Below are 25906 nucleotides of genomic sequence, written 5' to 3' on the forward strand. Positions count from 1 at the left end.
TCCCCGCTTCCCCAATGGTAACTACCAGTCCAATCTCCAATGCTATGTGTTTTTTTGTCGTTTTTATCTTCTACGTATGAGTGAGATCATATGGTATTTGACTACTTTTTAATGGTAAATTGTCATCTAAATTAAATTGGAAACATACAATTTTCTTTTTCCTATTTAAACTTGATATTAAATGATGGATATCTCTTTCATTTGGAAATATTTATACAGAATACAAGTATTTCTGCTTTCTGAATAAACTTTCATTATGAGTCAATTTATGCTATTGACATAGGTAACTGAATCATGATATTGCTCAGTAAGGAAAGATTCTCTAGAGCTAGTCCTCTAAATTCATTACCATTAAAAAATTAAACTTGCTGATTTCTTAGAGAGCAGGATTCCAATATAAACTAAGAATTTTATGTTGGCAATTACAAGAAACAATTTATGTTAAAATATGCATTGAATTATCAGTTAAATCTTAGTTAATCAGAACTTTGCATTTCATTGTCAATTGTCAGGTCTCTCTAATTCTGAAAGAATACATGTAAATATTCTAGCTATTGCCCAAATGACCAATGGTTTTTGGTGGAAGCATGTTCGTTTTCTAAGCTACACAATGGCAGAGCTTTGAAAATGGGTACCATTTGTCAGTCTGATTTGGTGAACTCCTTATTAATTTCTTATTAAAATCATAGCAACATCTTGAGTGATTCAGCCCCATATCTACCTAATGAATAATTCTGTAACTTTACATAGAATTTCACATGGATTGTACAATGTCAGGGTGCATGGGTTTTTTATATGAAGAACAGCAGTTACTTTTAGTATAAATAAACAGCAGTGAGCTTTAGGTTTTTATTTTCTTCTTTACAATTCCATCTAGATCACTATTTCTCTTTATAGTGTGATCTGCACATAAGCAGATTCAGCAAGAGCCTGTCTGCTTCATAGTGTAGTTTGATGTTATGATCCAGAGAGTAAGTTTTCATTAAGGTGTATCTCCTTTAGAGAAAGATGTTTGCTAGTTCCATTATGTGTAATATTCAGCCAATGTTAAATATTTTAGTAAGTCCTTTCTGAGTGCTAAACGTTCAGTCTGAAGTAGGTATGAGGGTTTTGCTTTGTTATACAAAATAAGAGTCCTTGTAAATTATATTTATCTTCCTTATAACTTACTGTTATATAATTTATGGTAGAGAGAGCCAAATGTCTGATCCTAAACCAAAGAGAGAGTACAATGAGTCTGTCACTGTTATACCCAGTGATTTTCAGAAGAAAGAGCAGATGGGCCTGAATTTGCCAGCACTTTCCTTCCTCCAGACTTTGACACTATTGCCCTAGTCTCTGCAAGCACCAATCTCCTCCTTCTAAACCACTGATTTGCTGTGTTAGCTTCCTCTAGCTAAAGCAGTCATATGTTATTTTTGGCCCTCAATTCATGCAACTAAATGAGAATGATAAATAGATAAACAGGTTCTCCTTTGCTAAAACATGGAAATTCCTGATTTAAATATAAGTGTCAGCTAGGTTTTAAGAAGAGAAGAAATGAGCTATCTTCTGAGGCTATGAAAACTATTTCAAGGTTTAAAAATATAGTTACATTTCACGGACTTCAATCAAGTCTCCCTTCTCTTGAGATAAGCTAAGACACCTCACGGAAAAAGAAAATCTGTGGGAATATCCTCTATGACCCTCAAATTTTCCTAAATGTTATTAAACTGGATAGTTTCATGTAGTCATAAATAATTATCAACGAGTTTTAAGTTACAAAATGGATCTCCTCTTTCTCCGATACTCACAGCCATGCTTTCCATCTTTCATATATATATTGAAAAATAAAGCAATTCTTGTTCAAAAATTCTCTTAAACTGAACTTGAAATTTTAGCAATAAATTACAAAGTAATATGATTCCAGAGCCAGGTGTTTTTAACATATCTTCAATGCCAATATGTGTATGCATCTGGAATAGGTCTATCGGGCAACTTTAATGTTTACTCAGAGTTATAGGGGTTGAGTTTGGAGGATCCAGACTAGGAATTGCAATATGTCCTGAAACCAGAGCGATGATGGTATGGCCAGAGAGAGGGAGAGACAAATAAAGGGACAATATTACTCTTGTGTAATCTTGTGTATCTTGTGTAGGATAAAATGAAGTATATTATGAGAAATATATCAGGAGGGATACAAATTAGAAATCTTCTGTCTGACCTGCTTAATTTAAGATTTCTAATCACTGTCATCATTCCACCTTATTTTCTAGAAAATTTACACAGTGCTATTTTATACCATGAAATATTTGCTAAATTTGTAATTGCTATTGAGAAAGAAATCTCAAAAGTGATAGAATTTTTTTAAGGACCATAACTCTGCTGATTTTCTAAAATGAAAAAGAGTTTTGCTGGATTTAAAGTATGTGTAGAATTTTCTGTGGAATAATTATACCACAGAGAAAAATAAGATATAGTCCACTTTTGTTTTATATTAGAAATGTGAAAAGAAACCAGGTAAAGCTGAATGCCAAGGAAGAAAACAACTAGGGAACTAGAAGGAGTGCCCCATAGGGGACATTCAAAGGCTGCTACTCCACAGTAAGGCTCCAATCTCTAAGTTTATAGTTGTCCCTCTTTTGGTCTTCTTATTATTCCATGTTTTCCTGTCATTAAGGAGATGGATGCAGTGACAAAATATACTTCCAGTGGTAGAATTCAGCTAAATTTGATCATAATAAGAAAGTTCTGCTAAAATAATCAAACCTTCTATAATGTAGTAGGTTTAGGAAGAAGCTATAGATTTTACTGTGCATATTTCAAGCATTGAGAGAATTAAAGCCTTTATATTGCTTGACTGCCAGGATGTTACATGTGTATGAATACTAAGTAAGAGCTAGGTAAGTCGAAGGAAGCATTGATTATAATTTTGATCCTCTTATACTTAGAAAAGCAAATATTCAGTAAAAAATCAACGTAAATAGTGCACTACATACTATTTTGCTCCTTAGGTTTTATAGGGTATAGAGAACGAACAAAATAAAGAACTGGTAACTCTAACTTTTTAAATCAATGACATACGATAATAATAAATAATAATTAATAATAATAACAGCATTGACTGTTGAAGCAACCTAATGTAGGTTTTGCCTCATTTATATTTTTGTCTTTGCCAGGCCTTTAGCTTGAAATAAGGGAGAAGCAAGGAGAATGATGAGTCTTTCTCCACGCTTTTCTCATTGCATTAAGCCAAGGCTACAGTACCCCAGTGCTAACTTAAATACACTCCATAGAGCTCTCATCTTTTCACCTTTAATTGCTTTCTTGACTTCACTTTCTTCCAGTTCTATGACCCATAAAGCTAAGATACTAGATGTATCTACCTCATGGTTATATCGTGAGCATTTCAATGAGCTGATATATACAACGTGCTTAGAACAGTACCTGATGTATAGTAGTAAATGTACATGTTAGTTGTCATTATTGTTTCTCAGACAAGTGTATCTGGACATATGGGGTTATGTATCATGTGATTATTTTTTATGTTTTGTATGTACATAACTATAGTGCACCCGGTGCTTTTTAGAAAAGAATAAAATATGATCTCATTTAATCTCCCATGATTAACATGTGGAATTGCTATATTATCTCCATTTTCTGATAAACTTCTTTCAGAAAGGTTAAATAATCCAGATAATATAGCTAATAAGTCAAAATTCGAACAGAGACTCATCTGATTCTAAAGCCTACAATTTTTCAACAAGTCTAGGCTTGGACTAGACAAAGATTAAGTAATAAAAACAAGAAGTGGAAACTTTATCAAAACTATGTTACATGATCAATAACTATAATTATACTATCAAATTATGAAAAAACCTCTATGAACATCTTATCCAAATATGCCCCCATCCCTTCCAGTTGCAAACAGTTCAGAGTTCTGAGAAGCTGCATCATCAAAAGTTGGGGACTCTCCATCTGCCACCCTCCCTTTTTGTCAGAAACTAGCTAGCATCTTCTCCCTTATCCCTCTTATGGAGAAGTAGCACACTAAGAAGGGGACATTGGGTCAATGATCCCAAGTGCAGGCAATAAGGGGTATAATTTAAAAATAATTAAACTGAATAAGAGTTGATGTTTTTTAAATCACCTTGCCCAGGCAACTCAAAAAAATATTAGTAATAAAATACTTTTCTCTGTCAGGTGGGGGGTAGTGGAATATTCCCATCACAAACCCTAAACTTGGTTTGCAACTGTTGGTTGAGTTAAACACTGAGTATCGGTGTCAGGCTTGGGTTGGGAGAAGGGATAGAAAGACAAGATAGGGCAGTCAAGAAACACCAGGACCAGAATTCTGTTAAATCAGGGAATCTGATGTTGAGAATCTGAAAAACAACATAAGGTTCATGTTAGCAAGGGAATTCAGGAATTCTAAGTCCAGGTGGAAAAGCTGAGTCCAGCAGAGTAGTAAGGGAGAGAAATCCAGGTTCACTCTTAGGGGACACAAGACCTTGGGACTGGGCACAAGGGGACTGGTTTACAGGAACTGGAAACCAGGCAGGAAGTATAAAGACTGTCATCAGAACAAACTGTGATACAGAACCAGAGCCATTTCCCTGGCTGGGACCAGACTTAGAGCCAGAGTAAGCCTAGGTCCCCCTCTATAGAGTCAAAAGGGAACCAAATATGGCCACTGCATCAAAGGATACATAGATGTCCGCTGAGCTTTTAAATGCTAAAACAGGAGTTAGATCCACAGAGATGCTGGAGTTAGCAGGTTCGTTCTATCCATTCTTGAAAGTGAATAGAATACATTTGCGGACACTCTGGGCATTAATACAATTTCAAAATTGCGACAGCTCGAGTTCTTCTGAAAATCCCCAAAGACCAATGGAAACACTGTGTTGGCTTTATAAGCTCCAAACCTGCATAAATATGATACCAATATAAAGGGATAGAAAAGCCATTAAGATCATGTACATTTTACTTAATTTATATAAGTAGATTATTATGCTTTAGTCTCCTATTAACTATAGACTCCTATTAAATATAACTTCTTAACTACTTTGTGGAAAAAAGTCTATACATTCTAAAAATAAATACAGAATGCAGAAGTAAACGTTGATAAATATCCATGATGGGAAGGTTTATATATAAGGTGATCAGAGTTCAGTTTTGAGTGGGCATGTTAACATCCCAGGGAAACAGAGTCAGACAAGCTCTTCGAGTTCAGAGGTCTTAGTGGAAACCACCTACACTTTGCACTGATGGGCTAGCAGTTTGTAAATTGGCTAAGGAGCTACATCAGACTTGAATCTCCTTCTTTAACCTCCTTGGTGAGAGCTGAAAGCAGACATTTTTCATAAAGTTACAAGGCTACAGAACTCTATGCCTCAAGAATTTTGATTTGTCTTGACATTTGACAATATGGAGCTACTAAAGCCAGCTGTTCACTGGACCTTCAGCCAGGCTTCAGAAAATGAAACAGAATCTCAACGATGCCTCTTCAGTGTGAATGGGATTTTGCAGAAAACAAATAAAATGCTTGTCTTCCTTCTTGTTTTGTTTTATGATAAAATACCCTTTCAGAGTACTTAGGTACTTAGGTTATTCTTGGAATTTTATAAATATGTATATTATTTTACTCTATTTCTTGGCACTAAGTGCCAGTCCCATTTAGTAAAGAGGGACTGGTTCATTTTTTTCCCCAAGATTTACATATTTTCTGCATTAATGATCAGTGCACACACTTCTGAAATTGAAAGCTGCTAAAGGTTTATACTGGCTGTTTTTACTGGCTTGCATCAACATCAATGCTGTTTACTTTTGCCATAATTTCATTGGAAATGAAGTAACTGTCTTCTAGGAGGTCTAGAAAAGGGGAATTTCTGAAGTAAAAAAATTATTCAATTCATTTTTTCACTCATTCAATAAACATTTTTGACTCACTCACTTGATAACAGGGCATGACTTGCATAGAAGTCTACAAAATGTTATGGAAATTAACATATATTTTTAGCACAATTTTAATGAGTAGAAAAGAACTAATTTATGTGCTTTAGAAGGTAAAGTGAAAAGTCACAGATAAGCATTCTGTTCTGATATCTTTTCTACTGGGGGGATTATATTGTCAGTTTCAAAATACCGTAATGCCTAAAAATTACCTGACAAGAGTTTTGCCTCATCTACACTTTTGCCTTTGGCAAGCATTTGGGCTGGAGTCAAGGGAAAAACAAGGAGAAGGATGGATCCTTTTCCACGTTCCTTTCATTCCATTCAGCTAAAGCTGCTGAATCCCAGCGCTGTCTTAAGAACACTACTTGGAGTTCTCATCTTTCCACTTTTAACCACTTGTTTAACCTCTCTGCTTCAGTTTCACCATCTGTAAATAAAGAGACTAATTTTGTCTACTTCATAGTTATATTTTATGAGATTTTAAATGAAACACATGTAAAATGCTTGTTACAGTGTCTGGTCCATGGTAGTGAGTATAAATGTTAACTGTCATTTCTCAAATAGATGTTTCTGGGCGTATATGGTGAATGGTTGTGTGTTTTGTGTGCATATGCTTGTGTGTGCATGTGTTTGTATGCACATAAATATTGTGTATCCAGAGCTTATTAGAAATAGATAAAATGCATGTTTGCTTGGGTTCATTCTTTCAGATTATTAGAATCACATTGCATTCCTGCTACGGAAGGGGAAGGAGAGAGAGGGAAAAAACCAAGGGGCAAGAAAGACAACTGCCTGAAATGCATTATTTGTATCATCTTCCCTGGGTCCTCATGGATTCTTATTCTGGAAGATGAGTCCATAGTTTGTCTTCATAGATCTTCTTTATCTGAATAGGCTGAGTTACAATATGGAATTGATGAAGATGACTGTTTCTCCAAGTAATATTGACTTGTGCAATGTCAATGACCAACACTATGAAACTGAACCTAAAACATTTATTTTTTTACATTTTAATATGACAATTGAATTATTTTCCTTTAGTGTTGTGGCAAATTCTGAAACGGTTAGAAGGCTAAGATAATTTGTATTGCCAAGCAGAAACCAAAATTGATGAAGTGCCTTACTGAATTTATCAAACGAAGTGTTCTGGGGTTGTTGTTTTTATCCCTAATGATTTTCAGTTTTCTAAAGAGTGGTGGCAACTGCTAAAAGATTGATTTTTTTTTTGTAATACCAAGTGTTGTGGACTAAATGTTTGTGTCCTCTGAAAATTCATTTGTTGAAGCCCTAGCGCCCGGGGTGATGGCATTTGTAGGTGAGGCCTTGGGAAGGGTAATTAGGTTTAGATGAGATTTTGAGGAAGGGGCTTCATCATGGGGTCAGCATCCTTATAAGCAGAGGAAGAGACCAGAGTTCTGTCTTTCTGCCATGTGAGGACTCAGGGAGAAGGTGGTCATTTGCAAGCCTGGAAGGGAGTCTTCACTGGTGATCTGAATCGCTCGGAACCTTGATCTTGGATTTCCCAGCCTCCAAAACTGTGAGAAAGAAATTCCTATTTTTTAAGCCACCTGGTCTATGGCATTTTGTTATAGCAGCTTGAGTGGAATAAGACACCAAGGAAATGTATTTCAATTCTAAAAACAGTCTGGAAACTCTAGCAAGTTTTCTTCGTCTATGAGGCCCATGCTGTTAGAATTTCCTTTATCTATGGGGATAAATGTTACCTCATGATGCAAGTGAAAGATTTTTTACTAGCCTTTATGGAGTTTATGTCATTGCACAATGTCTCTCTTTTGTGTATCCATAAACTGTAAAGAAGTTAAGTTCTAAGCTCAAACTGCATGTTTGCCCTTGTTACTAGCACCTTTATCAGAATAATGTGAGAAACTAGCATTTTTAGTTTGTATGCATTTTGCACTTTTAAGTTTTACTACCTAGCTAGTTACTTGCTCCAATATATTTGTTAAAAAATTCCCTTAAAAATTTCAAATTTTCTTCATAAGGAATTATTGTCATTAAATAATCATTTCTGTTGCCCTGAGGTCATTTAGCTGAGGATTTCTGGCAAACTTTAAAATGTGAATATGTCAGTTATGCTCCCATCAAGGTTCATTGTGCCTGGGGATTGGATAAGTTTACTAAAATGGAAATTGATCTTCCAGACAGGACAGCTACCTTTCACCTGACTGACAGGATAGCCTCAATGCAATCTGCAAATCTTATTGAATTGGGTTATTTCTGTTACCTTTTTCACCAAACCTTTAATTAATGCTGTTGTGTAGCAGAAATGCTGTACATAATTCTCTCACTATTTACCACTTAAAGTGCAAATTCTTTAAAGCAAAATGGAACTAAAAGGATGAAATACACATTTGCTAAATTCAAACTGTGTGCCAGACACAGTGCTCGATGCCTTAACTGTGATATTTTACTTTCTAGAAGAACCCTGTGGGATAGGTCACTTTTGAAGATGAGTTTAGTATGTGACACAGACGCCATTTGAATTTAGTTCTAATTCAGCTAAAAGCTCATATTTTAAAAACAATGGTTGAAATCATTCATCTATCAGATAGATAGTGTTCCTAATTAGTTAAATGCAGAACTAGGACCAAAGATTGTTCTAGCATTTATATATATATATTTCATAAATTGGTATCCTCTATCCAGTAACTTTGACAATCACCAGGCAAATTTCATGTCTTTAAAATGAGAACAATGGTATGTCACAGGACTGTTCAGAAGGTGAAAAGAGCTAAAAGCCAAAGACTTTTGTTATGAACGTGAGGCCCTTGACATAATAGTTGGAGAATGAGTTTGATTTTTAAATTGCAATTTGAATTTTAGCCTAGAGTGAAAAATATAACTAGGTCTTCTTTTTTAAGGAATTCAACAAGTCTGCACTGTTTTTTAATATGTGTTGGAGTTCATAAAGTCTTGTTCTCTTTGGCTCCAGGAAGCTAGAGAGGATCTTTATGCAGAAGTTAAAAGAATAATTTCAGCCCAGTAGAAGATCCTTGTGAAAGTCAGTGTTCCCAACAAAGAGATAGATTGGCTAAAGTCGTATACTCTGCTCACTGGAGTGATTCAAACACTAGCTACAATCTTTTGATGGGACAGGTAAAAGCCATTCTCAAAAGGTCCCTTGATTCTATGAGATCCTGATTCTCCATGCTCAATGTTGAAACTGTATGTGGTTGGCTAGGAAAATATTCCTAAAGTGCACATCAACCCTGCTGACTCCCTATAAATAGGTTATTCACATATGGGAAGTTTAGAATGATTTTTTTTTTATTTTTGTAAACATCTTTTAAAGTGGAACAATGAGAATTTAACTTTATCTTAAATTCAAATTAAAATGATTGTAAATCTTTTTACATTTTGATGCATTTTTCTACCTTTGAAATGGTCAACATGGCTTTGAATAAGCTGGAAAACTGTAAGAAATCAGCTGAAGCAAAATTCTTGATAGACTACTGATCCAGTTCTGTGTGTGTGTGTGTGCCCATTTGTTGGAATTTATGAAAGCTGCATATTAAGATAATGCTGTTCTTAAGATAGTCCAAAGCAATATTTTTTAATTTCATATTTTCCTTTGATAGTCAAAGTTTGATATTGTATAGATTTTCTCTACTGTCATAAAAAGAAAACTTTGCATATCCCTTTCCACTTACTAAATTCCATTACTAATTATCATTGCCTCATAAACGATAGGGCATATTTCAGCCCTTGGATAAAGGAAGGTCCTTTGACTGTCAGGGAAAGGTCAGATGAGGACTGTTGAAGTTGCTTATGATGGTGCAATGAGAGTTAAGTGTAGGGGAAAGGATATTGGATATCAAGCCTGAAACCTGAATTTAGTTGTCTTTGTCACTTAATTGAGTAAGTCACATAACCAATTTGTGCTTCTGCTTCTATAAAATGGGAACGATAGTATTGGTCTCACATTTTTTGTTGCAGTTTACGTATGAAACATGCTCAGCAAATTATTGTTGGGAATTTTTGCTATTCACAATTCTAAATAATAACAATATTTGTGGAAAATAGATTGTGAATTAATGAACAGTACAAGCAGTTGACTCCATTTGGAGTCACTCATATGAAAGAAGACCAAGGCCAGAGAGAGTATCTTGGGGAATGTGCAATGAAGGGAGGGAAGGAGATTGTCTTGGTCCATCCAGTATGCTATAACAAAAATACCATAGATTGGGAGGCTTACAAACAACAAAAATTCATTTCTCACAGTTCTAGAAGCTGGGAAATCCAAGATCAAGGTATTGGCAGATTTAGTGTCTAGTGAAGGCCCACTTCCTGGTTCTTAGATAGCTGTCTTCTTGCCATGTCCTCACATGGTAGAAAGGACAAGGGAGCTCTCTGGGTTCTCTTTTATAAGGACATTAATCTCATTCATCAGGCCTCTGCCCTTGTGTCTTAATCACCTCCCAAGTTTCCGCATCCATATGCCATCACATTGGGAATTAAGTTTCTACATGTGAATTCAATCTATAGCAGAGACTGATATTTGTTGAATGCCTAATATGTGCTGGGAACCATGCTAAATTCTTTACATATGTTTATTGGTTTATTTTGTCTTCAACAAATAATTATTGATCACCTACTGTGTTCTAAGTACTAAGTTAGGCTTTGGGGCATAATGGTAAATAAGACAGGCATGGTTCATATTCTTAGGTGCTTATAATTGAGCATTGAGAATAGACATTAAACAAATAATTACACAGCTAATTAATAGTTAATTAAAATTGTGATTATAGCTAGCAAGGTATAAAGTTATCTCATTTAATCTTTTCAGCAACCTTGTAAAATAGATATTATTTCCCTTTCACAGAAGAAGAAAATGAAACTTAAAAAGGTTAAACAACCTCTTTGAGGTCACAAAGTTAAAAGGTGGTGGGTTTTGCATTGCTCATACTTTTTCCATCCCAGAAGGCTGCTCTGGGAGGTCTCAAGACTACGTGATTTTAAGTAGGTCCACAACTTCGCTGACCACTTTCTTCCATTTATACCTTGAAGAAATGTTTCTTGAGCACTTACCATGTGTCAGGCACCACACCACATAGTGAGCAAAGTAGACAAGACGTCTGCCTTCATGGAGTTTACAGTCTAATGAGGAAGATGGCAATTAATCAACACTCACAAAAATCTGTAATTATAAACTGCAATAAGAATGACTAAGAAAAGTTATGTGATGTTATGAGATCATATAATAGAGACATTTGGTTTAGTCTAGGAGTCCATGAGGACACCCCTAAGGAGGTGACTTCTGAATTGAGATCTAAAGGATGAGTAGGAGTTAACCAGGTAGAGGAGATATTAAGAGGAGAGGATTCCAAGCAGCGGGATCAGGATATATAAGGCTCTGAGTCAGAAAGGAACATGTTGAAATTGTAACAACTAAATGAACATCAGTGTGGTGAAACTTGGAGAATGGGAAAAGGTAAGATAAGATTAAGATACGGAGAGAGGTAGGAGCTAGAAACTATAGATATTTTAGCCATTTCACGGATTTTGGTCTTAATCATAAAAGGAAAGTGAAGTCATTAAATAATTTTGAATAGAGGAGTGACACAAGTAGATTTGCTTTATAAAAATCACTTTAACAATAGTGTGGGGTATAGATTTGAGGGGGGTGGTTAGTGGACAAAAGTAGAACATAAGGCTATTATTGCCAGAAGTCAGATGAGAGATGGTGGTAGAACTACCTGGGCTCGCAAGATAGGGAAAAGAGGCTTGTTTAAATTTTGGTACCCTGAGGGAAGTGATCAATTTTGTCTACTTAATGGAACTACTTCCATTCCATCATTCGTGCATATCACCTGACCACCTGAATATATTCTTATTTTGGCATTATGTAGGTTCAACCTGAGTTGATTGAATAGACATTTTAGAGTCACATAGCGATGATTTTGGTTTTGAAAGGTAATTTACACATTATCTAATTGACCTAGCTCTTGATAGAGATGTTTATAATACAATTCGACTTAGTCATAATTCTCTAAGTGTATACTGTGCTAGCCCCTGCAGGACTTAAAAAGATAAGTAAGACGTTGTCCTTGCCTTCAAGTTAAATGACAGCAGTCTAGACAGGATGATAGTAGAGAAAGTATAAATACAAATGACTGCAGTATAAGAGATGTAGAAGCCAAATTTTATTGGTGGTTCTAAAAGAAGCAAAGATGACATCCTACTGAAGGATTGGGGATACTTTCAGAAAAGAGATAGCATGAAAAATGGACCTGGAAACATGTGACAAATTTGACTCATGAAAGAGGGGTTGGGGAAGGTGTATTTTCTAAAACTACGCTTAATCTGGGAGGATAAAAGATAGTAATTCCATAGATATCTGAGTCTAGTAAGCCTTATGGAAGTTAGATTATCTTCCTTTAAAAAACCAATTATTTTTTGTATATTTCTTTTAAAAAATTATTTTGTTGAGGTCATATTGGCTTCTAACATTGTGTAAATTTCACCTGTACATTATTATAATCAATTTCTCTATAGACTGCATCATGTTCACCACCAACAGTCTGGTTTTTATCTGTCACCATACAAAGGTGCCCCTCTACCCCTAAAAACAAATTCTTAATGAAATATATCCACTTGGTTTGCTAATTCACTTGCACTTTCCTCTTTTTTAAAAAAAAGTCTATTTTTTTAGAGTAGTTTTAGGTTTAAAATAAAATTGAGAGGAAGGTACAGAGATTTCCCATATACCCCCTGTCCCCATAGCCTTCCCCATTATCAACATCACTCATCAGAATGGTTCATTTTTACCAAGGATGAGCCTACATGACACATCATAATCACCAAAAGTCCATAGTTTACCTTAAGCTTCACTGTTGTATTGTGCAAATGTTTGGGCAAATGTATAATGACATCTATCATCGCTATAATAGCATACAGAGTATTTTCACTGACCTAAAAATCTACTGTGCTCCACCTATTCACCCCCCTCCTCCACTAATCACTGGCAACCACTGGTCTTTTTGTTGTCTCTATGGTGCTGTCTTTTAGCTCTATATGTCATATAGTTGGAATCATACAGTATGTAGCCTTTTCACACTGATTTCTTTCACTTGGTAATAAGCATTTAAGTTTCCATGTTTTGTTGTGGCTTGTTAGCTCATTTGTTTTTAGGGCTGAATTGTATTCCTTTGTCTGGATGCACTACAATTTATTTGTCCATTCATTTACTGAAGGACATCTTGGTTGTTTCCAAGTTTTGACAATTATGAATAAAGCTGCTATAAACATCTGTGTGTAGGTTTTATGTGGACATAAGTTTTCAACTCCAAGCAGCACAGTTGCTGGATTGATCATGTGACAAGAGTATGTTTAGCTGTGAAAGAAACAACTTAAATGTCTTTCAAAGAATCTGTGCTATTTTGCATTCCTACCAGCAATAAAGAGAGTTCCTGCTTTGCACATCATCCTCACCAGCATTTGGTGTTGTTGGTGTTCTGGATTTTGGTCATTTTAGTAGATGTGTAGTGGTATCTCATTGTTATTTTAATTTGCATTCCCCTGATGACATATGATGTGTAGCATTTTTTCATTTCCTTTTTTGCGATCTGTATGTCTTCTTTAGTGAAGTGTCTAGTAACGTCTTTGGCCCATTTTTTAATTGGATTGTTTGTTTTCTTACTGTTGAGTTTTAAAAGTTCTTTAAACATTTTGAATAACAGTCCTTTAACAGATATGTCTTTTTAAAATATTTACTCCCAGTCTGTGGCTTGTCTTCTAATTCTCTTAATATTGCCTTTCACAGAGCAGAAGTTTTTAATTTTAATGAAGTGCAGTTTATCAATTCTTTCTTTCATAGATTCTGTCTTTGGTATTGTATCTAAAAAGGCCTTGCTGTAGCCAAGGTCATGTAGGTTTTGTCCTATGTTATCTTTTAGCCATTTTATAGTTTTCTATTTTATATTTAGATGTGTGATCCATTTTGAGTTAATTTTTGTGAAGGCTGTAAGGTCTATGTCTCGATCCATTTTTTTCTTTGCATGTGGATGTCCAGTCGTTCCAGCACCATTTGTTGGAAAGACTATTCTTGTTCTATTGTATTGCCTTTACTCCTTTGTCAAAGATCAGTTGACTATATATATGTGGGGGTCTATTTCTGGGATCTCTATTCTGTTCTCTGATCTATTTGTCCATTCTTTTGCCATTACCACACTGTCTTGATTCTGTAGCTTTATAGTAAGTCTTGAAACAATTCACTTTTGTGACGTCAATTAACGTTATTTGGCACTTATTATATGTTTACAAAAAATATATCAGACACTCACCATTCTCTGGGGACATGTTTAAAGCACTGGTAAGTCAGGAATCTCTGGAAAACTTTTCTTGAAAATAATAAACAATAATTATTTTGTAAAGAATGAATGGATGGATTCTAGGTAGAGCAATAACTGAGTATAAACATCATGGTGGGAGGTGCAGAAAGTTTTCAAAGAACATTGACTTATTCGTTTTGATTGGAATGTGGATTAAATTAGAGTGATAATGGTAAATGAAAGTGGGAAACTGGAGCTCTATTATTGAAGATCTTACAGGACTGACTACCATACAGCAGAAAGAAATTGTCAGTTGCCCACATCTAACTTGAGGATCTAGAAAGAAATTTTGACTATTTCAATATATTTTTCTTTGCTAACATGCCTCAGTATTCAATAATCTTTATGATAGACAACCTGGGGCCCAGCAACAGTATTCTCCACATGATTGAAATTCCTGGGCAGGAACTGGAATTTACATTGATAGATCTATTGAGAGTTTTATCAGAAGAGTTTCTTTGATAGGAAGTCATTTGGAATCCATTCTCCCTCATTTGGGAGTCCCAGGCCAAATCACTGTTCTATTTATATCCATGACCTCCTTTCCAATGCTGTATCAGCTAAGCACTATAGAGACATCCTTAAAAGAAGTAGTATTTGGGTCAGAAACATCAACCAAAATGGTTGTAATTAGTTTTTTTTAAAAATGAAAGGATTTTTTGAAATAGCTTTATCAGTAAATCCTTAGTTAAACTTATTTCCATTTCAGTTGCTAAACCAGTATGCACAATGCACGTGGATGTATTTAACTGAACTCAATAAGCTTTCTTTGGATCACTGAATACCTACTGTGCCAGATGATCTCAGCATTTGGGGTGCGTCAGTGTGTGTGTATGTGTGTTTGCGTGCGTGTGTCTGGCCTAGGAGTTGTAGTCTAAAGTTCTGACAAATGAAGAAATGTCTGGAGAAGTTTATTGCCCTTATGGTTAGGGTGGAAGAGAGAGAAGGAATATATGGGAATGGCTGGGGTTCAGGGTAGGAGTGCTTTTCTCCTTTCTGAAAGTTCTTTGGCTCTTGAAAAGAAGGTGAGTATCTGGGTGGATATTGTAGTATTTTTGACTCACATCGCATACCAGGAGTCTTCAAACTTTGAGAGTCATAAAATACACCAGGGAGCATGTGAAAATGCAGATAGCTGGGCCTTATGCCTAGATATTGATTTAGTAGATGTAGGTGGGACCTGGGGATCTAATTTTTAACAAGTACCCTCTGGGTGATTCTTATGCAAGTGCTCCTGAGTTTTGCATTTGAAAAACTTGCTTAGGGGACAATTCCAACCCCTAAATTTAGAAACTGGACACAATTTAAAGCAGTTAATAAAACTCTTACTGAGCATCTTGATACTGTGATAGGGTCCAGGCATATAAAGTTAAATAAATATCTAGCAGGGGGAGAGTATAAACACACAAACACACGTATACAAACTCCACCCCTCAACATGGTACATATTGTGATAGAGATAGAAATTTGTTCGCTGGATATGTATGTAAAAGAGTTACAGACCCAGAAGTAGGGAAAGAAAACTTGAAAAAAGTGAGAGCTCAGTCCTGAGATAGACTTTGCCTAGTTTGCAGTTTTGTTTGGAATGTTCTCTAAACACTGTAAACTCAGTGAGGTGAAAATAGTTTTTCTTCTTCTCTTTTTGAGATTTCTCCTTTCAAAATAATGAATGCATTCATGAGATTTTCAGGGCCTTTAGAAAAAGTAACTAAGCCTGTTTTCAGTCTATCCTCTGAATCAGGTTCTCTGAGAATGATCCAGTTATGAATTTAAAGCTACCCTGGGAAAAATAGCTGTCTACATATAAAAATGACAGTGGGCTTTGGGAGCAGGTGATCTTTTATTTTCCTGAGACTGGGCAAGGAGTGGAGCTTGTGTACAGAGACTCTTCTCTCTGAGGTGCCAGTCTGGGTTACTGACAATGCCAGTGGAGGACTTTCAGCTCTTTGTATGACAAGGGCTAACACCCATAGAAAGTTAGAAGTTTCATGAAGTTACTTTAATGACTCATCACACGTTAGTCTTATTACTCATGACTTCACAAGGAGGACAAGTACAGAGCTTTAGCCTTTGCAACATTAACCTCATTAATATATCAAAATTATTTCCAGACTATCAACCTTTAGCATCATAAATTAGGACCCTATAATGAAGATGCTAATATTGAATGACTACAAGATTATTTACAAAAGCTAAAAAGGACAGCTTAATAATAATTTTGCTTTTTGGTAATCATATTTTATATGAGGAGAATAAAAATGTTGAGGCGGATTCCCAATATAGTGTCTGATTAAAATGAATATGCATATGCCAGCTGCCAAGGAGGCAGAGGCTGCTTCTTGGCCCCCTGTGGGAGGTGGGGCTTCTTCTTGCTCAGTTTCAGTTACAGTTCTGTACAGTCCCAGCAACTGGGACCAGGGGTGCCCCCTCCTTTAGAGTTGGGGTGGCAGGGATATGGTAATATCCAGGCTATCCCATCCTGCCCGCCATGACCTGTGATGCCTCAATTTTCTCTTGCACCTTTGTTACTGCTTTCAGAAAGAATGCCCTTCACCAAATCCTGTTAGTGTTGTGTAGAATGCTCTACAGAGATCTAGTTCACAGCGGGGTAGAGGTCTCAGGCAATAGCTGGTTGTGGGGGTTTGGCTAAAAAGGTGACAACTGAAGAGTGTGCCATCTTCTCAATGGCAGCAGAAGAGATGAGGAAAGTCAAGGAAGTGATGGATGAAAAGCAGGTGGAAAGACAGAAATATTGAAGAAGGAAAAAGTGAAGGAGAAGAATGTAGAGGAAGAGGTGATGAGGTGATGAAGTGATGTCCATAGGGAGAAAAGAGGAGCTGGTAAAGGAAAATAAAGTGATAGAAGGGAAGGAGGTAGCAAGACCTTGGCCCCTGAATGTGATCTCTTCAAAGACTTTCTTGAGACTGGAGTTAGAGGCAGTGAATGCTCAGGCTGACAGGGCCTTCCTCCAGCTGGAGCCAAGTTTGGGCAAATGCAGTGGTGCTTGTGTGAGGGCACAAAATTCATCAACTAAAATAAACCCATCTTCTGGGACACCACCTTTTAGAACAGCCCCACCTAACAGATATGCGTAAGGTCCACAACGCAGATTTTCTGGGGTTCATATCAATTAGGAGTAAGAGTTTAGACATCCCAGGACAGGCTCATGTTCAAGGTCTTCTTTTGAACAAACTCCTACTGTAGAAACAAGGTGATCATTAAAGAATATGAGGTCAGATCTTCTGGACAAGTGGCCTTTCTTTCCATTCTAAACATATGACCAGGATCCCATGCCCCAAGTCCTTTATCTGCAGGAGCAGAACATCACCTGTAGCTTTTTCACCTGGTCCTCAGAATACAGCCTCCCACAATCTGACAAGATTGCTGTTATTTAAGGTGATCTGTGGCCCAACTCCTACAATACTACTTGCTGTGTGAAAGGAAGCCAAACTAATTCAGCAGAGCGGCCCGTAGAGATACTCAAGTCATTTGGGTACTAGTATGGTTAACGCTTACCTTTGGAAATTGTCCCCACTCCATATTACCTGCCATCGATTGTTGGACCTGTGCTTGGCCAACAGTGATGTGTATGTGCTGGTCTCTGCACCTTGGCTCCTCTTGACCATTAGTGTTCTCAACTTGAAGAATGTAGCTTTTGTGGTCATGGCCATCACTTTGTCTAAGCCAAGAAAATTATGCTGAAGACTGCGCTGCCTTCATCTACATAGCATGAATGAATGCATAGCTCTAAGAAGTTTACTTACACCACTTTTACTTCTGGAATAATGTGAAGATTTTGATTATAAAGTGTCAAAAAGAAGGTATACCAGGAGAGGTGAATTCTTAAAGTTTGATAAAATCAGCTATAATAATATGTGAGACAGCAGTTGTATGTAATATTTTTAGTACTTAAGCCTCCTCTTCTATGTTCAGAAAAAGATGTACGTTTATTCAGACATTTGCATAAGCACAATCCTTTCCATCTCCATACTTAGTTTAGACATCTTTATTCTTATCTAGTGTCGTTCAAGAACAGGTTGGAGATGCTGAAAATAAATGAGATACACTATTTTAGATGGTGTGTATTAAAAAAAAAAACACTGAAGCAATAATAAAGGAATCCAGAACATTGTCAACATTTTGTACAGTTTTTTTCTTTTGGTAGTACGTTTACAATGTTTAACTTTGGTTTAACTCAAGGGAGCAACCTCAGGAGCAACTGTAATTGATACATAATGCTTTTCCTTTCTCTACTCCTCGTGAAGCAAAACTGACATTCTTTTGAAGAGAATCCACTAAAATTTCCACATATATTTAGTTCTGCTAAACTTGTATAGACCTGACTTAGCTGATTGGAGAAGAAAGGAGAATGGATCTTAAATGGAAAACTGCATTACTAAGGTGGTAGTATTTCTGTCAAGATTTTCACGTTAAGATACTGAATTTGTCTGCAAGGAAAGAAAAGCATCACATACATTTATTACATGCACTTTACAACTGGGTATTTGAAAATTTCTAAGCAATTACCTATTCACTCATGTACACATTAATGCTATTCACCATGTTTTTCTGGCTCTTCTCTGGACACAAGTTTGGTTGCATTTTCCCATCCCCTTTACGTTAAGCATGGCCATGTGACTTGCTTTGGTGAATGAATCTTGGGAAGAAGCTATATATGTCACATCTGGAAGAAAGCTTTAAGAGCTAGGGCACAGTTGGTCAGAACCTCTTTTCCTTTGCCATGGCCACCAGCTCCAGGAGAGGAGGTTCTATTAGCTTAGTTCCTAGAGTGAAGAGACGTGGCACAGTGTTTCTCCCCTCTACCTCAATTCCTTAACTCACATAACTATGTAGCATGAATGAGAAATAAACCTTTGTTATTGTAAGAGATTAAGATTTGGAGCCTATATTGTTACTGCAGCATAGTCTAGCTCAGCATAATGGAAACATCTTTTAATTTTTTCTGTATATGGCGTGTTTATGAATCATATGTGCATTCCACATCTTCATATAGGTCATGGTTTTTTGATGCTTATTTCTTGCCTAGTTCTTGATCCTATTATTTCTGATAGCTAACCTACTTCAAATATTTGGAAACTATAAAAGTCTTACGTGATCATGTATGGATTTTAATGTGAATTTGTTATATTTGTACACATGTTTGCCTTGCACTTCATTCGATTTATGTCTTACATCAGTTGGTAACATATTTGTCCATCTTCTCCATGCTATTACATTATACACTCTTAAGGAGAAAGAGCAACATGTAATATCTTCAAATATTCTTGTGGTAGAAATTTTAGAAATACGCGTTTAATTTATTGGAACCCAATAAATTTTTGCTGAAAAGACAATGGAGATAATGCTGATGATGAGGAGGAGGATGATAGAGATTTCAAGAAGAGATTACGTTCCTGGAACATGCATGTTCAGAGTGACTGTAAAGCAATTCACTTTATGTAAATAATTTACTGCCTATGTGTTCTGGTATCTGAAAGTCAGAAGTGAGTTTCAAAGTACATAGCTAATAGCATTCTAGATTTTCAGATTGTGTAGAAATACAAAAGAATGAGATAAATGTGAGGATTCACAAATAGCATTGTGTTTTTAGGGAGAAAATGGTAAATGGCCACATTTTAGCTGTTTATTATTTGCTGGATGTCTTCCTCAGTGGGAATTCTTTAGAGGGAGTATATTTTAGTCTTTGAACTAAAACCTTTACCAACTGACATCACACTGTCTTTCTGTCTTTATTATATGATTTTATTTCCATTTTTGGCATTAGAAAACAGGTCTTAAAGTGAAAATTTTGAACTTCATGATAGATGTGAAGGTATTTGAATCATTTTTGATGCATTTTTCCTGATCAGATTCTGATAAAGTGATAATTTTGGCATTCCTAGTCCCATGAGCTTCTTAAGTGTTTTCATCGTATTCCCTAAATTAATGCTCACAGAATTTAATGCATTACATGTTTTTAATACTCTAGTGTTAAAATGTATTCACATGACATTTAATTATTGCTATTAAATCTTAACTGACTTAAGTAATTATAATTCTTGACATATTTATGATAGAAGCATTTTCAGTCATTTAGGGGCAATTTTCTCCTACACAGATCTACATGCCATACAAATATACTGATGCTCATAAAATGAGTGGTGAAAATGAGCAAATGATTCAAATGACTGCTGTAATCATGGTAAACATGGTTAATTAATTAATTTATTCATTTGTAAATATTTATTAAATAGCTGTATTTAGATACTATGATAAGCACTGTGAATATAGAGATGAAAAAGACATGGTCCCATTCTTAAAGAGTTCATGTCGTAGCTGAGGCTATGTATTGATTATGCATAGATACATATTGATTATAGCCTATGATGAAAGCTATAGCAGAGAGGTGTAGAAAATATTAGTTCTAGAACTAATGGAAGGACTATGGAGGGCTTCACAGAATAAGGTGATATTGGAATTGGGCATTTAATACAATTATTTCATCACTTTGCTCTAATTAAAACATTAGCACTATTGAGGATTTTACCACCATATCTACTTTGAATAATTAGAGAAATTTCCTCTGAAAATAAATTGTGCCTAACTTTTATTCCATGTTTCATGCTTTTGAAATTTCAGGATTTTAACCTAGAGTAAATATTTAACAAAAGCAATGGCCACTCAGAAGGGATGCTGACAATAGAATTAGAACAGGTTCTGGAAAGACTCCAACGGTGCCTATTAATTCTTTAATTGTAGAATTATGGATGGATTTCTGCCAACTTCTCATGTCTCAAAAATTACCAATACTAGTTTCTTTCATTTAGGATATTTGTGAAGATGAAATGAGATAATGTGTGTAAAGTGGTTGACACAATTAATGGTATGGAGTAGGAATTCAAGAAATGTCAGGTAGTATAATTATTAAGAGTAAGTAAGAGTAGACTTGGTTAACAAATTACAGCTGTATAAAAAATGTGTAGTAGTGGAAAGGCGGGAAAATTACTTTCCAGTGAAGGTCTGCTTGCAGGTTTGAAGGAGACACGAGGGTGGCTTCATAAACGTCATTATTTGGAAATTTTCCAGGCAAAAATACGGACAATTCTATTTTTGTGAGGGATAACTATTTTATATTCCAGTTGTTTCCAATTTCAGCGATCATCTACGGTGATAATGTTGATGAACAGCCCTGGAGTGAGATGTCAGTATTTGACTGAGGCTGTTTGCAAACTCTGCTGTGATTACACTCAGTTGTCTAATTGCTTAATTTATCGATGTTTTGCTGACATGTTTTTCAGCAACATTTGTGATTGCAGATAACTAATCATTTTTATTCTGGCTCATTATCATATGTTTGCATTTGGTTTGTCTGATTGCTGCAGGTGGAAACAATAGGTGATGCATACTGTGTTGCTGCAGGACTCCACAGAAAAAGCCTCTGCCATGCGAAACCCATTGCTCTGATGGCCCTGAAGATGATGGAACTTTCAGAGGAGGTGCTGACACCTGATGGAAGACCAATTCAGGTACCCCTCAAAAGCTAGTTTGAGTAGTAGTAAGGCATCTTTAATTGAAGGGAGCAAGAAATTTCCTTCTGGATCCTATTTACTGCAACTTGTAGATCTAGACAAGTTGGGTGCTCGAGGAGGACAAAGAATTACTAGAAGTGACTCATAGATCCAGGAAAAGAACAAATGGAATGTGGTCTAAAATAAGAAAAGGTATGTGGAAGGCAAATTACCATGGAGAAAAGAAAGAGCTAAAGGATTAGACTAAGGGAAAGAACTTGCTGTCAGTGACTAAGTCACCAAATAAAAGCAAGGATGATGGTGAAAATCAGAGTCTGAGAGATGATCCAAAAAGGAAGCAGCAAAGAAGCAAGAAAATGGAAGACCTGGACAACTTTCTGTGTGTGGTATACAGATGTTCTTTGCCTCAGGCCCCAGGGTGACTTCTGCAATTTTTTATGGGGCAGAGCTTAAAAGTTGGAGCCCAATAACTGAGGAAACTTTAAAAATGGTAGAAAACGTAGTTCCTGGTGTGTTTTACTCTTTTTGGTACTCATGACTCTCTGCAACCCGGAATTTACCTCTGGAAATGGATTAGGTCACCTAGCTGTGGTTTTGCCAAAACCCAATGGATCCCAGATGTGTTTTTACTATGAATTCTTATAAACCTGGAATCTTGTATTTGGAGAATTAATCTTGAATTTAAGTAGCGCTCTTGTAACAGCTCACCAACTATGGGTTTAAAAAATACAGAAAAAAAAAAAGCCTCGAAATACATTCCTAGTTGTGACATTATGGCAAATTAGATAACTTGAGTGACCCTTCTGATTACAATTATTAAAATACACTGTTAAATATTTTTAAAATATTTTTTAATACTGTTAAGCACATCATTGAACTCATAGGAAAGGGAGAAATGTACCAATCACATTATGTATGTTGACTGAACAAAACCTAAGTGGTGAATTTAACTCAAGTACTCTGTCATTACTCTTAGTAGAAATCCAGGAAATACTATTCCTTCCTGGAGGAAGTCAACTTCAATCCCATCCTCAAAGAATTTGCACAGATAGAAAGAGAAGCTTAAAAATGTGAGGTGGGAAGAGTAGATCTGAAAAAAAACAAAACAAAACAGAGAACCTCAAAGCAATCAACATAATACTTAAAAAAAGAAAAGATCAGTGGATTAGTTTGAAAGCAGATTAGACACAGCTGAAGCAAAAATTAGTGCACGGGAATTTAGAATTATAGAAATTATCCATAATTAAGTCCACAAAATTAAAAATGCAGAAATATGAGTAAGAGAATGTAAAATGTAAAATAGGAAGCAGACATGGAGGAGAGAGTGGGAAGATGTAATATATGTTCAATTAGGTCTCCAAATGGAGATAATAGAGGAAATGCAAAAAAGGGAATTTTTTTCTGGAACTATTAAAAGACATTAATCAGTTCTTAGACACATTAATCCTGAAGAATTCTACAGAAAGTAAATCATAGGAATCCAAAACTAAGCATATCTCAATGAGACTGCAGTACTTCAGAGAAAAAGAGGACTTGATAAATGACAAAGGTGACGTTGCTCAGTGGGGGAAAGGATGGAGCAGTTCAATAACTGGTTTGGGGACAATTGGTTATCTATTTGGTAAAAAAAAAATTAAAAGTGGATCTCTATTTCATGAGTCTTCTCTTAAATAAATTCCAGGTGGGTTAAACGTCAAAGTCCATACTGTAAAATTATAGATTGATAATTAGGAATTTTTGACTTAGAGCAGGGAAGAATTTTTTGTAAACTAGTCAGGTCAAAAAATTTCAAATCATAAAAGAAAATATGTATAAATTTAATTCCTTGCAGGACATTTGATCCTATCCAAAACATCTTTGAGACATTTGGTCCATAAGACACTTGGTTTACACCAAAAGGTCTTTGATATCTGGTCATATTTGGTCCTATCCAACGCGTCCTTGGAGACATTGGGGCCACACCAAAAGGTCCTTATTATTTGATCTTGTCCAAAACCATTTGGCATAGGCCAAATATGCTCATGGATGTTTTGGATAGGGCCAGACATCAAGGATCTTTGGTGTGGACCCAGTGTTTTATGGACGTTTTGGAAAGGACCAAATGTCTGCTAATCATTTTATTACATTAAAAGTAAAACCTTCCTGTTTATCAAAGAACACCTAAAGACAATAAAAAGACAACCAGAAACTAGAGAATTTTTTGCAACACATTTAACCAATAAGAGTATCTTTGTTAATCTCATCAGTAATCAGATAAGTATATATGAATAACACTATGATATAGCATTTCCACCTAATAGTTTGGCACAGCTTTGAAAACTTTACAGTGCTACTATTGGTGAGGATCTGGAGCAGCAGGAAATATCACACACAGCTGCTGGGAGTACAAATGGGAGTGGGAGTAAAATTTACTTTATCTTAAGTAGTAAAGTTTAATTTGTGCCTTTCCTACAAGCCACCAATCCCTCTCCTAGATGTTTGCACTGGGGAAATACTTGTGCATGTGTAGCAGAAGTCACACACAAGATTACTCACAGCAATAATTTCATGATAGCCTTAAACTGGAAATAAATCTGTATCTAATAGAATGTATAAACTGTGATATATTTATACTTTGGTATACTATACAGTTGGGAAAATGAATGACTTCAGCTACTGACATCAACATGGATGAACATCAAAAACACAATATTTGGAAAAGAAGCAAGTCATAGAAGAATACTGTATTATTATTCTATTTAATTAAATTTTAAAACCGGGGAAATTGAAAACATATGCTATTTAAAAATACCTGCATTGATGGAAAAAGTGTAAAGGAAAGAGCGGGAATGACTAACGCAAATTCGTGTTGGTGCTTAACTCCAAGGGAAAGAAAGAAGAAGATCGGAAAGGGGAGCATGCAATAGAGAAAGTGAACTTAGGAGTGATAGTGCAAAATTATTCATTTTATTACTACTCTTTGATGTGTACACATGGTTTATATTTGACGATTTTAAAAAAGTGGAAAAAGAAAGAGATTTCTAACCGCTTCCACCAGTGGCGAAAATAGGAAAGCATGGAGCATTAAAAAAAACTCTGATTTAAGTCCCCTCAGGACATAATTATCCAGTTACTTAAGCATATGAATGACACTTCTACCATTGCCAGGAAAAATAAACAAACAAAGGAATACTGTCTCAGATCTGCTGCAAACTGCAAACAGTCACATTCCAGATTGAATTTATATCAGTTCTTAAATTTTCAAGACTACCAGCTGGGCAGTCTTATCATTTGGGATTATTTTTCTATGTTGGATTTTCTTTTATAGGAAATATATTGTCTGTACTGATTCAGCATTGTTAAAGCCAACAAACTACCATAGAATCAAGCTGGGGAATTGTGTTTTACAGTGTGCTCATCCGTATTTTCATTTGTGGAATATAACATTAGCTCTGTCTTATGAATCAGATAGTTTTATTAAATCAGAAGAGGAAATGTTCATAAAGATTTAATAAGAATGCAGAAAGAGAATTAAAAATAATAAAACCACCTTAATAATTTTAGCTTCATTACTACTTTATATTATTTTCATGGTTTGGGATTGTTTTTTGGCATATTAATTTGATTTTGAGTTGTTTTCTAACTCGGTGCCATGGGAACATTTCTAAACATATTGAAAGAATCTTTTATTAAAAATGCTTGGGTGTTGCAGTAGAGTTGATATGCGATCTGTTGATTGTTTCCTTCAAACTAAGTTTTTAGACTATTTAAAATTTAAGCTATTTGAGTTGCAATAATTACTTAAAATGATTCTCAGACATTTGGTCATCCAAAACATCCATAGGACATTTGGTACATGCCTAAATGTCCTTGATATTTGGTCCTGTGAAAAATGACCATACGACATTTGGTCCACAACAGAAGGTCGTTGATATCTGATCACATTTAGTCCTGTGTAAAATATCCATGGAAACGTTGAGTCCAGCCAAAAGGTTTTTGACATCTGTAGGACCATTTGGTCCTGTCCAAAACGTATTTGATCCACACCAAAAGGTTTTTGATATTTGGTCCTGTCCAAACCTTTTAGCATGGACCAAATATGCTCATGGATCT

General features: G+C 35.7%; 1 protein-coding gene across 1 annotated transcript in view; it reads left to right on the forward strand.

Moving 5' to 3' along the window:
• The window catches only part of GUCY1A2 (guanylate cyclase 1 soluble subunit alpha 2), a 282766-nt gene that overhangs the window by 174920 nt on the left and 81940 nt on the right, over nt 1–25906 (forward strand). Inside the window, exon 6 of the mRNA XM_044752485.2 lies at nt 21668–21811. Coding sequence (XP_044608420.1) covers nt 21668–21811 — 144 coding nt within the window. The remainder of the gene's footprint in view (nt 1–21667; nt 21812–25906) is intronic.

Source organism: Equus asinus, chromosome 20 (assembly GCF_041296235.1).
Source record: "Equus asinus isolate D_3611 breed Donkey chromosome 20, EquAss-T2T_v2, whole genome shotgun sequence".
NCBI classification, from domain to species: Eukaryota; Metazoa; Chordata; class Mammalia; order Perissodactyla; family Equidae; genus Equus; species Equus asinus.